At 40.6% G+C, this 13,237-nt stretch overlaps 1 protein-coding gene across 12 annotated transcripts in view; it reads right to left on the bottom strand.

The window, feature by feature from the left end:
- The window catches only part of SPICE1 (spindle and centriole associated protein 1), a 58,809-nt gene extending 46,546 nt beyond the window's left edge, over positions 1 to 12,263 (bottom strand). For 3 of the 12 annotated variants that reach the window (XR_005989105.1, XM_041764270.1, XM_041764200.1), the window contains exons 1-3: positions 10,787 to 12,263; positions 5,994 to 6,092; positions 3,041 to 3,088 (exon numbers count right to left, since the gene is read on the bottom strand). Coding sequence is in view for 10 of the 12 variants with exons in the window: in XM_041764270.1 (XP_041620204.1) it covers positions 3,041 to 3,088; positions 5,994 to 6,092 (147 nt within the window). In the remaining 2 variants the exon portion in view is untranslated. Of the gene's footprint in view, positions 1 to 3,040; positions 3,109 to 5,993; positions 6,093 to 10,786 lie in introns of all 12 variants that reach the window. The other 9 variants (XM_041764209.1, XM_041764214.1, XM_041764223.1 and 6 more) reach the window with 9 other exon arrangements.
- Positions 12,264 to 13,237: the final 974 nt, after the last annotated feature.

Genomic DNA, 13,237 nt, shown 5'->3' with positions numbered 1-13,237 from the left:
AAGACATACAAGAGACAGATAGCCCTTATCCCTCAAAAGCATTAAAAATCTACCCAGGGAGATTGGGCACATACAGTTGACCCTTTGCTGACACAAATTTGAACTGCACAGATCCACTTATACATGGATTTTTTTCAGTAACTATAGTATAGTACTGTAAGTGTATTTCTCTTCCTTACGATTTTAATAACATTTTCTTTTCTCTAGCTTACTTTATTGTAAGAATGCAGTATATAATACATATAACACACAGCTACTTATGTTATTGGTAAGGCTTCCTGTCAATGGTAGGCTATTAGTAGTTAAGTTGTGGGGAAGTCAAAACTTATATGCAGATTTCTGACTATGCAGGAGGTTGGCACCCCTAACCCCCACATTGTTCAAGGGCCAAATGTACAAATAAAGATAAATGAAATGCATTAGACAGCACATACGCTATGCCTCATATACCTAGCAAGTACGACAACAGTTTAGAGGAGATACTAATTGTTGGGCAGCTTCAGAAAACTTCAAACTTAATACAAAACTATAAAAATCAAGACATTGTTGTGTCGTACAAGGATAGACACATAGATCAGTGGTATAAAACTGAGAGCCCAAACTAAAGCCTTATGTTCACAGACAATTGATTTTCAGCAAGGGTATCAAGGTAATTCAATGAAGAAAGCATAGTCTTTTTAACAAATGGTACATGGTTATCCATTTAGAGAAGAATGAAGTTGGACCCCATCTCATACTATACACAAAAATTAATTCAAAATGGATCAAAGACCTAAACATAAGAGCTAAAACTATGAAACTCTTAGAAGAAACAGTAAATCTTTGTAAACCTTGGGTTAAACAATGGTCTCTTAGATATGATACTAAAAACACAGTTGACAAAAGAACAAATAGATAGACTAGAGTTATCAAAATTAAAAATTTGGGGGGCACCTGAGTGGCTCAGTGGTTGAGCATCTGCCTTTGGCTCAGGTCATCATCCCGGGGTCCTGGGATCAACTCCTGCATCAGGCTCCCCCACAGAGAGTCTGCTTCTCCCTCTGCCTGTGTTTCTGCCTCTCCATGAATAAATAAATAAAATCTTTAAAAAAATTTTTTTTTAATTTTTGTGCTTCAAAAGATATCATCAAGAAAATGAAAAGACAACAACAGAATGGGAGAAAATATTGACAAATCATATATCTGATAAGGAACTTGGATCCAGATTATGCAAAGAACTCTTATAACTCTACAATAAAAACACAAGTAGGGCAGCCCGGGTGGCTCAGCGGTTAGTGCTGCCTTCAGCCCTGGGCCTGATCCTGGAGACCCAGGATCGAGTCCCATATCGGGCTGCCTGCATGGAGCCTGCTTCTCTGCCTGTGTCTCTGTCTGCCTCTCTCTCTCTCTCTCTCTCTCTCTCTCTCTCTCTGTGTGTGTGTGTGTGTGTGTGTGTGTGTCTCACATAAATAAATAAAATCTTTTAAAAAATAAAATAAATAAAATAAAATAAATAATAAAAGCACAAATAATTTTTATCTGGCTAAGGAATCTTTGTTTCTTTTAATTTTCCATTTATTCATGTTGAGAGAGAGAGGCAGAGACACAGCCAGAGGGAGAAGCAGGCTCCATGCAGGCCGGGAGCCTGACGCAGGACTCGATCCCGGGACTCCAGGATTGCGCCCTGGGCCAAAGGCAGGCGCCAAACCGCTGAGCCACCCAGGGATCCCCTCGCTAAGAAATCTGAATAGACATTTCTCCAAACAAGATAATACAAATGGCCAATAAGCACACAAAAGGATGTTTAACATCATTAGTCACTAGGGAAAATAAAAAATACGAGATTCCACTTTACACCCACTAGGAAAACTAAAACAAAAAAATATGGTAATAACATGTGGCAAGGGATATGGAAAAATTGGAACCCTCATGCCTGCTGGTAAGAATGTAAATAGTGCAGCCACTTTGAAAAACAGTTTGGCAGCTCCTCAGAAAGATAACGGTAGAGATACCACATGAGCCAGCAATTCTACTCCCAGGTACACAACAAGAGAACTGAGAACCTATGTTCACACGAAACTTGTATACGAATGTTCATAGCAGCCTCATTCATGATAGTCAAAAAGTGAAAATAATCCAATGTCCAGCAAAAGACAAATGGAAAAACAAAAAATATGGTATATCCTTACAATCAATGTAACAGTACCAGCAATAATAGGGATAAAGTATTGACACATGCTACAACACAGATGAGCCTTGAAGACATTATGCTAGACACAAAAAGACACACACTGTATCCCATTTACGTGAGATGTCCAGAACAGGCACATATAGCACATAAAGCAGATTAGGTATTGCCAGGCATTGGAAGGAATGAGGGCCTAAGGAGTGATTGCCAATGCGTACAGAATTTCTTTCAGGGAGTGATGAAAATGTTTTAAATTAGAAAACTATGATGGTGACATAACCCTATGAATATACTGAAGACCAATGGCTCATACACGTTAAAAGGGTGGATTTTATAGTATGTGAATTGTATTTCAAGAAAGCTGCTTTTTAAAAAAAATCTATAGCAGAAACCTTTTTAAAAGTAAGACTAAACTAGGATAAGGAAGCAAAGTAAGATTTGGACAGGTAGACAAGAAGGTAGAGAAACTTTTCCGAGTAAAGAAAATTGCATGAATTGAGACTCAAATGTGGAAATACACATAGCATATTCAAGGAATAAATTAGTACATTAGACTAAAGTATGATTGCAGATGGACATATCAGTAAATAAGTTTAGAGACTTACATAGATAGCAAAAGACATACAGGGCAATACTAGAAGACAGAGATTTGAACTATAAACCAAGTCTATCTAATAAAATTGTAATAATGCTAAGTGACATTCCTAGGTAAAATCAGGAAGTCCAGGTGATATGCTTTTCAATTTTATACAGACAGAAGCAAGATTAAATATAACTAACCAACTTCCAGGAAGCACCCCTGGTTTCTATTCTGAAGGTCAGGAACCAAATATCAAATGAAACATTGAATATATCTTTTGATATTAAACTTACCAGATCTTCAGGAGTTGCCCGATGAACTGTTAGATCATTCACAGTATTCTGCAAAATAGAGCAACTTTCTTTATTCTTATAAAATGTTAGTATATACCAGATTTTTTTAAAAAATAGGATTTCAATATTTATTCGCTTTCTTTGGGTAATTTTCTCGCAGGAAAAAAATTTCTTTAAACTAGGTGAAAAAAATTTTTAAATCAATTTTAGTTTATTTTTGATAAACTCATTTTCCTTTTTTTTAGAGGTCTTTTTTTAATTTTTTAACTTTTTTTTTTAAAGTAATCTCTATGGCTCAAACTCATAACTCTAAGATCAAGAGTTACATGCTCTACTGACTGAGCCAGCGAGGAGCCTCTCAAAAGCCTTCTTTTATTAGTTTAAGCCTTGTGTCCTTTTTTTCTCCTACATGCCAGATGGGCCTCAGTTAAAGGATTATGTACTTAACTAAGCATGCTAACCTCTAAGAAACCTTTCTTTGAAAAGTTAAGGGATTTGTCCAATCATCACATTTTAGCAAGATACAATTGCTATTTTAAACTGAAATGAAATTATTTCTATTTTTTACAATATATAAAAGAAATGTGTTTATTTAAATTAAAATAAAATGCTAGTTTTATTATTTAAACTTCTTACCATATTTTTTCATTCAGAGAGTTATGTCATACCTATTAATTTACACTGTTCATTTATCTGTGGTTAGGTATGAGTACAAAATGGATTTTAATGGCTGAAAAGATTCAAAGTCCTGGGACCAAAAAGACTTCCTGTCCAGGAACTAGTATTCTCAAGTTAAATATTAATATGGATTATTTTTAGTTGTCTTATTAAAAAATAACAGGCTATTTTTAGGTGTCTTACAGAAAATAAGAACTAAATTTACCAAGCAGGCATATATTATGTTAAAACAAGGAATAAAACAGGGTAGTATATAATTCAAAATGAGTAAGTTTAACTAAAATTGTAGTTTTCAAGCTGCATTCCAGGGAATGAGGCACCTCTAAAGAGTCCTAAAATATAAAACTGTGATTACTTTAGGGAGGTTAAATTTGTGTGCATGCAAACAACTTAAGCATAGAATGTTTCATACATAATAAGGGATAAAGTTTGAGGGCACTGTATAATTTCATCAAATGTGAAAACAGTCACTTCGTAAAAAGGCACTAAACCAACATGGCAGGTCTTCCACACCCCACAACTCCATTATTACTCTGGTCCATGTAAATAGCATCCCTTAGAATTGTGCAATGCGTAGTCTACACAGCTTGAAGTAGCTGCCCTACAATTTGGCTCTCTCCAAAATGACTTCAGCCATTTTGTTATACAGATTTGGTAAGGCAGGAAATAAAACAAGTTAGGGTTCTTCTAATGGAAAGACAGGGAACTGGGTCTCGTGATATAACTTCTGATTTATTCAAAGACTAAACTTTTTGGCCATAGTTTATATTTAGTTCAGGGGTTTTCTACACTAAAACTGTTATTCCTTTCATATTAACTTAGAAAACCACAATATATAACCATAAGATCTTAAGAATCATTTTTAATAATCATAATAAAATTCAGGCATATAAGGGATATGCTTAGACTTAGTTGTCTTGGAAGAAAATATAATTTCATTAATGTTACTATTGCTTAAAACTATTTTCTTGAAATTACCTTTAAATATCATTTACAAGCCATTTCAAAGAACATCTCACTATTTTTATCAAAATAGTATTATTCAGTTTGCTCTCTCCTCCTTCATGTACCATTTACTCCAAATGACTTAAAACTACTTCCAAGGTCAGTCTACAAAAAATAGATTTTTCCAGCACTGGAGATAATAAAAAACAAATGAGGGAAATGTAATTTCAATGGTGGGTTTCCATTATGTTTTGAGCAATAGTATATCAGAATAAATACTAAACGTCCCACAGTAACCACTCTGAAGTGGACAACTTTTAAGTTATCACATGCAGTTTTTTTCCTTTTAATAAGTTTCACTGCCTTGGAATCACACCCTTATAATATTTTATAGCTAGGGGCATCTGGGTAGCTAAGCAGCTAAGCATCTGCCTTCAGCAGGTCATGATCCCAGAGTCCTGGGATCAAGTATCACATCAGGTTCCAGCTCTATGCTTCTCTCTCTCTCTCCCTCTCTCTCTCATAAATAAATAAAATCTTTTTTAAAAATATTATAGCCAATCAGATGACAACAAAGCAATATAAACATAGGTAAGTCCCCCTGAGCCACTTCAAAAAGGCTCTCAGTTTGCTCAGAAGTTTCCAAGTCCAAAAGAAACTGTGAGATCCAAAGTAGTCCCTGACTATTTGCTCTCCACAACAGAAAGTAAAGGCACCTAAAGTGTCAATGGTTCAAACTAAAGTACCAAGCTGTGAAAGATAAAGATACCCTTGATAATACCAAACAGTAATCAGAATGGGAGCCAGGAATCATATGTCCCAGGTACTTGAGACTGGTCTTCTAAAGAGAACCTTTGTATTGAAACTGACCAGCTTCTGGAGGTGAAAAAGAAATAATTCAAGGAATAAGAGAGCAAGAATTACCCACTTTTCAGCCAAAAATGCCACTCACATGATTATGATAGCACTGGTTGCTATAGGCAAATCTTAAGAAAGTACAAAAAAATATTCAGATTTCAGTGACAGTTTAGCTACAGTTGCCTTAAAACAGTGAGTTCTCAAAGTGGAGGAGGCAGTACTTTTTAAAAACATACTTCCCACCTTCTTAAGATTTCCTCTTCAAAGGAGATATAAGTTACGACCTTGACATGTGGATTCTAAAAGATCCCCACAGGATTCTGCTCTTCCCTCCAAGACCTGGGATATAACATGCCCAGAAACCCATTCCACCCTATTACATTCAGAGCCCTGGATCGAGTGACTAGGGCCATGTCATCACATCTATCCCTCCAGAGCAATCTTACAGGCTTATTATCCCATCTAGACTTACATCCCATTCTTGCTTCAGTGATGTTTTCTTCTTCCTTACTTTCAGCACTTTCCTTCCTCCTCCCCGGGGACCGTAACGGTTCACTCTGACAAGTGACATCTAGAAGCAATAATCATTATCAAATTTTTAAGATACAAGAAAAAGTGGTAATTACAGCTCACTGGATAAGGACAAGACATCTAGGAAAATAAACTTTCAAGGCTCAGAAGAAAAATGTAAGCATAATGAAAGGAACAGTCTACCAAAATACTTGGTTCTCTCCCTTCACAAGTAAAAAGCTGTACTGATAACTATGATAAAACAGGTTCTAAGTTAATAACTTATGTATATTTGCTTAATAAAGAACTCCAGGAATACAAATTATGATATAAAGCACAGAGCTACGACAACGGGCATAAACTTTGTCATTAGTTACAAACTTCATAATTAACAGAGAAAATGTCAGTCATAGGCTAACAATCTGAAAACCAAAGGAAAAAGGCAAAGAGAGCTATAGCTTTTTGTTAAGCATCCTAGCACTTAAAATCACTAGCTTACTTGCCTAAGATAAAGATGGCTAAATTTTAGAGAACAAATGAGTTACAACATTTCTAGTATATTTCCACATAATATTAAATAGCGGTGATTACTGATACTAAACCAGCATTTGGAAATTGCCAATATGTGCTTGGCACTCTTAAAATAGCAATGCTACAGACACTGGACGAAATATTACACAAAATTAGAAAAAGGCTCATAGTCCCTGTACACTAGAATTTTACAATACATATATGTGACTTTTAACAAGCTACATATGTACATGACTCCCATTCTAAAACTTCATTATACACCTAAATTTAATTACAGAACTTTGAAGCTGACCCCCTTATTCCAAATTATCCTGAAACAAAGACTGTAGTATTTTCCTTAAGTACATTTTTAAAAAAGGAATTGGTCTACTATAACAAAAAACATCTAAATGCAAGTATTTTCATGAGCTTCTCAGTTCTCTTCACTTTGTTTTATCAATCACATTGACTCTTCAAACATGTTATCTATTTTCAGGGTTTACAATCCAGCAAAAGATAAGTCACATATGAGTCAGAGAATAACATTTAAGTCATATTATAAAGACAGTGTTGATGGTAATGAGGACAGTGGAGATGGTGATAATGACGGCAACAGCTAACACAAGTCAGGTATTGTTCTAAGTAAGCTCTTCCCACACAGTATTTCCTTTAATCCTAACAGTAATTCCAGTAAGCATTTACTATTTATTACTCATTTTACAGATGAGAAAGCTAAGGGATGAAGAAATAACCAACTGTGAAGGTCACAAAGTAAGTGGTAGAACCATAAATACCATTTTAAAAGATAGGGAATAGAGGAGTGCCTATGGAATAGAGGTGGCTCAGTTGGGTGGGCAACCAAATCTTTGTTTTGGCTCAGGTCATGATCTCAGGGTCAGGGTCAAGAGATAGAGCCCATCAGGTTCCATGCTTAGCAGGGAGTCTACTTAAAGATTCTTTCCTGCCCCTCCCCACAACTCATGTTTCTACACGAGTGCACTTTCTCAAATAAATAGAATATCTTTGTTAAAAATAAACAAATTTGGTGCCTGGGTGGCTCAGTCAGTAAAGCATCTGCCTTCAGCTCAGGTCACGATTTCGGGATTCTGGGATTGAACTCTGCATCTGGCTCCCTGCTCAGTGGGGAATCTGCTCCCCCCCTCACCCTCTTCCTCTGCATCTGTCCTCTACTCATGCTCTCTCTCTCTCTCTCTCTCAAATAAATAAAATCTTTAAAAAAATAAAAATAAACAAATAAACAAAAGATATGGAAGAGAAAAACCTAAAAGTCCAAAACAAACCCCTACGTTTATAGTCAGTTTATTTTCAACAGAGGTGCCAACAAACAATTCAATAGGGAAAGAAGTCTTTTCAATAAGTGGTGCTGGGACAAGTGGAGATCTATATGAAAAAGAATGAATCAATATCTGTACCTCACAACATATATAAAAATGAACTAAAAATAAATCACCAACTTCAAAATAAGAGCTAAAATTATTAAACTCCCAACAGAAAACATAAGTGTGAATCTTCATGAACCTTGGGTTAAGCAATGGTTTCTTAGATAGAACACTAAAAGAATAAGCAGACTCCATCAAAATTAAAACTTTTGTGCTTCAAAATTGTAATTATAATTGTAAAAATGGAACTAATTAAAGACATAAATAGCCAAGAACCCCTACCTAGCACATACTAAGTTCTGCTTAGGATCAATGACTATGGTGTCAGTGACAACTATTAGTCCTTTCCCAAATGAGACAAAAAGGGGATTAGAGAGATTAAGTATATTATATTGCTCAAAAGTCACACAAATAATAATGGGCAGCTGGCAGGTGACATTCAAAACCAGGTCTGAAGAAGAAAAAAAAAACAGGTCTGACTACATATAATGCACTTCCTAGAAAATGGCACTAACACTGAGTCATCTCTGGTTGGTTATAGATTTTCCAAATATTCTACAATGAACCCATATTACTCTTAAAATAATTCAAGTTATATTATTTAAAATACTATACTTATTCAGAGGCTGAAATTCTCCCAGCCTCAATTCTAAAAATCCAACCATGAATCTGAAGTATGCAAAAGTTTATGAACAATCAAAAAGGCCCATATACTTCTTTCTTCCACTATTGAAGCCCTCGATATAGGTGAGGCCCTCAATATAACAGTATCTGAAATTTAGGAAAAGCAGTATCTTTTAAATCATAGCTATTTGTACGCTAATGGTGACTTCTGATGACAAATATAAATGTATCCAAACAGAACTTTTCTTGAGCAAAGAGATATAGAAATTAATAGAAACAATTGAACAGGGGCAGCTGGGTGGCTCAGTAGGTTGAGTCTCTGCCTTCAGCTCAGGCTGTGATTCCAAGAGCCTGGGACTGAGCCCTGTTGGGCTTCCCACTCTGCGGGAGCCTGCTTCTCCCTCTCCCTCTGCTTCTCCCCTCTGCTCCTGTTCTCTCTCTCTAATAAATAAAATCTTTTTAAAAAAAAAAAAGTAACAAACATTGAACAAATGCCTGAGCATTATTTATGGGAATGTGAAGTTATCAATTTTAGCATAAGAAAACATTATGTCCAAATAAAACCATATTCACTGAAAAAAAAAAAGTGATGAATGTATATTCTATGGTCTGAATATGTCCTTCCAAAATTCATGTTGAATCCTAATCCTCAAAGGTGATGGTATTAGGAGGTGAGTGAGGCCTCTGGAAAGTGGGGCCTTTAGGAGGCAGAGCCCTGGTGAATGGGGCCAGTACTGTCATCAGAGAGGCTCCAGAGAGATCCCTAATCCCTTTCACCATCTGAGGACACAGCAAGGTGCTGGCTGTGAAGCGGGAAGAGGACCCTTACTGGAACATGACCGTGCTGGAGCCTTGATCCTGGACTTCACAACCTCCAGAACTATGAGAAAAAAATTTCTCATTTTTGAGCTACTTAGTCTCTGGTATTTTGATATGGAAATCTGAATGGACTAAGACAGGACACACCAGTTCTCTTTTTTTTTTTTTTTAACTTCAATTTAGCCTAGCAAAGCTGGCTGTGATTACCCACAATGAAAATGCCATCATACAATCCTTTACCCTCAAGTTTGGATAGGATCCATGGACTTGTTTGGGTTTTCTTCCCCCCGTGATTTGTTTTATCCAACAACACGAGGCAAACGTGAGGAGATGTCACTCCTGTTTTCACATTATGTTTTATGGGTCTCTGTCTTACGAGAGTAGAACGAGAGGGTCTTTCCTGCTGGCCCTGAAGAAGCCAATCGCCACTTGTGACTGCCCATGAAAAGGGCCATAAGGCTGGGAATTCAGATGACTGTGGGCAGCCCACAGCAGAAAGTCAGTAAAAAGACCCCTCGGCATACAGCCATAAGTGGCAATGAATTCTCCCAACAACCAAAGGGACGTGAGCCTGGAAGCGGACTTTTCCCGAGTTGGGTTCTAGATGAGAACGCAGACCACCAACACCTTAATCATGCCTCTGTGAGACCCTAAGCACACAACCCCACTAAACCATGTCCAAATTCCTGCCTCACAGAAACCATGAGGTAATAAAGGAGTACTGTTTTAAGCCCCCAGGTTTGTGGTGTTTTGTTACACAGTGTAGGAGACTAATACAGTGGCCAACTCTAAATTCCAGCCTGCGTGTGCTAGGATCACAAAGGGAGAACTAAGCTGCTATCCCACTCGTGATTCTCCTTCACCAGCTAACTTCTGTAACATGGGAACCACCCTTGCCCTGAAAAGTGTCCTCTTGAACAGCACCAATACAAGCGGTCATATCTTTTCTTAACCCAGGATGAGACCTCATAGTCCAACAAAGATATTTTGACCTATTTACAGAAATCAGGTATCCTCAGGGAGGATACCTGTGTGAGGCTGCAGAGATATTCTCATAGTACTAAGGAGTACAAAATCGGCACAGCCCAGAAAATCTAGGCCTGTTTGGAGAAAATCCAAAATATTAATAGCTTCCCAACGGATGAAATTGTTGGCGACTTCTGACCTCTAAAGCCCTTTGCAACTCTATAGACTCCCACTGCTGGAGGCCCTCCTCTCCCTTGGCTTCCACGACATTCTCCCGGCTTCTCTCCTATTCGTCTCTCCCTTTCTTTGCAGGCTCTGTTGGTCCCTCTTCAGATACCACGTAATCAAAAAGCTCCACAGTCCTATCCCAATCCTCTTATCTTTCCATTGGACACTCTCTCTCTTCATTCAGTAATTGCTGTTGAGAATCTCTCACCTGCCAGACTCTGCCCAGGCACTGGAGATCAAACAGTAGTAGACAGGTCTAAAACGGGGCCAGCTCTCATGCGGCTTCCTTTCCAGATCACCTAGAGGGAGTTCACATCTTCCCTCTGTGATCTCGCTTCTTCCCTTGAACGAAGCTACAAATGCCCTGGGCATATAAACACACTGTAGAAATGAGCCCCAAATCATCAAGGATTCACGTTTTCCCCCCAACACCCCAAAATGCTCATTTCCAACTGCCTTCTGTATACGTCTCCCAAACATCTCACATACAGTGTAGTCAAAATACAACTTAATCACCCACGTCCCCTCCCTACCAACCTCTAGTCCTTACTACATAACCGGTAAGCTCAGCCGAACAAACAGAATGACCATCCTTCTGGTTGCTCCAGTTTGAAACCTTAGCATCACCTTCTGGTCCCTCTTGTCTCGTAGCCAATCAGATACCAGAATCTGTGCATTCTCTCCCTGGAATAACCCTCTCTCCTCCTTCCCCCCTCTTCATCTCCACTAGGTAGACGTGGCGAAAAGGGGAAAACAATGTTCCTGGTGGGAAAAAAGGCATTTGCAAAGGGCTTGAAAAGTCCAGTTGGACTACCAGAATTGAGAAGGTGAGAGTCTAGAAAGAGGATGCAAAGGGACAGAGAGGGCAGACCCTTAGAGAGGCCCTCTAAGCTACAGCAGTTGGAACACAATCCTAAAGCGACCCTCGGGAAGCCGCTGGAGGTCTCCAAATAAGGAGAATTACGGCGAGATTTGCAAATCCTCTCTGGCTAGAGGGGAACAGGGCCTCCTTCCCTACATTGTCCCTGCAGTCAATCCTTTGCCCGGATCTGAGGACAGAGAACAGCTCTCAGCCCCAGAGGACCGTGGCTCTCCCCTCAGGGAGGAATCCAGGGCCCAGCCGCGGCCCTCGGGCCCTCTGCCCTCCTCGGGGGCCCGGCCTCCCTCTGCAGCCTTCTCTGCTCAGTCTCCCGCCCGTGCAAGGGTCGCCTGCCCTGGTGGGTCCCGCCATCCTTTCTGCTCGGCGTGCTCCACCCTTCCGCCGCGCACTCACCCCCCGGGCTCTCTCGGGCGGCCCCTCCTGCGCACGAGGTGCCCTGAAGCCGCCCTCCCTGCGCCCCGGCCTCCCGCCAGTCTGCAGAGTCCCGGGAGGCTACGGGAGGCTCCCCCCCCTCCCCGCCCCCGCCGGCAGCAGGTGCGCACGCAGGGCCGGGGGCGCCACACACCAGCCGCGCACACACCCTCGCAGGACAGGCGCGGGCGCTCTCCGGGGTAAGGAGCCCCCGCCGGGGCCGGGGCCGGGGCCGGGGCCGGGGCCGGGGCCGGGAGACCAGGGGGGCACAGGCGGCAGGCCTCCGCCGCGCCGTCGCCACCTGCCTGCCTTGCCGTCGGCCGACCGCCGCCTCCGCCGCCACTAAACCACCTCCAGGCGCCAGAACCGCCCGGCCCGCCACGGGTTCGCGCAGCCCGCCACTTCCGGGGCGTTGCCTAGGCTACCCGAGCCCCGCCCCCTCCCCGGCGCGGATCCGGTGCGGCCAGTGCGCAGGCGCCGACTCGGGGCGTCCCGGGAACCCGGGGGCGGGAGGCACCTGCGCTGCCGCCCTCCAGCCCGGGGCTCCCTGCGAGGCGCGAGACTCGGGGCCGCGCTGCGGACGGTGGGCGTGAAGCGTTCGCCACTTCCTCGTGAATTCCCTAAAAGAAAGTTGTCCATAGGCTTCACATATAATAGGCTTCACTTGTGATATCTACTTGTTTTCACCTGTATTGATTTTTTTTCACATATAACATTTACTTGTGTTCACAATAAGCTTCACATATAATATTTACTTGTTTTCGCCGTTTTTGATCTTTTTTTCACATATAAGATCTTTTTTTCTCACCTATAATATTTACTTGTTTTCGCCTTTTTTGATCTTTTTCTTTCACATATAACATTTACTTGTTTTCACAATAGGCTTCACATATAACATTTGCTTGTTTTCACCTTTCTTAATCTCCCCCCCCCCAAAAAAAATGTGTGTTACCGCCTACCAATGTGCCAATAGGCTATGCTAGATCCTGCGGGATCAGAAAAACAGGCAAGATCCTTGTCCTCAATAAGATTACTGTATAGTAGTAAACAGCCATCAACGACACAAATGTAAAATTAGGACTATGACCAGTGCTAGAAGTTACTAGACACTAAATTTATAGGAATATTTATAAGGGGATCCCTGGGTGGCTCAGCGGTTTGGCGCCTGCCTTTGGCCCAGGGCACGATCCTGGAGACCCGGGATCGAATCCCACGTCGGGCTCCCGGTGCATGGAGCCTGCTTCTCCCTCTGCCTGTGTCTCTGCCTCTCTCTCTCTCTCTCTCTCTCTCTCTGTGTGTGACTATCATGAATAAATAAATAAAATCTTAAAAAAAAAAAAAAAAAAGAAAAGAAAAGCTGGAAAGTAG

This window comes from Vulpes lagopus, chromosome 1 (assembly GCF_018345385.1).
Source record: "Vulpes lagopus strain Blue_001 chromosome 1, ASM1834538v1, whole genome shotgun sequence".
Classification (NCBI taxonomy): domain Eukaryota; kingdom Metazoa; phylum Chordata; class Mammalia; order Carnivora; family Canidae; genus Vulpes; species Vulpes lagopus.
This window is presented reverse-complemented; position numbering and strand designations above follow the sequence as displayed.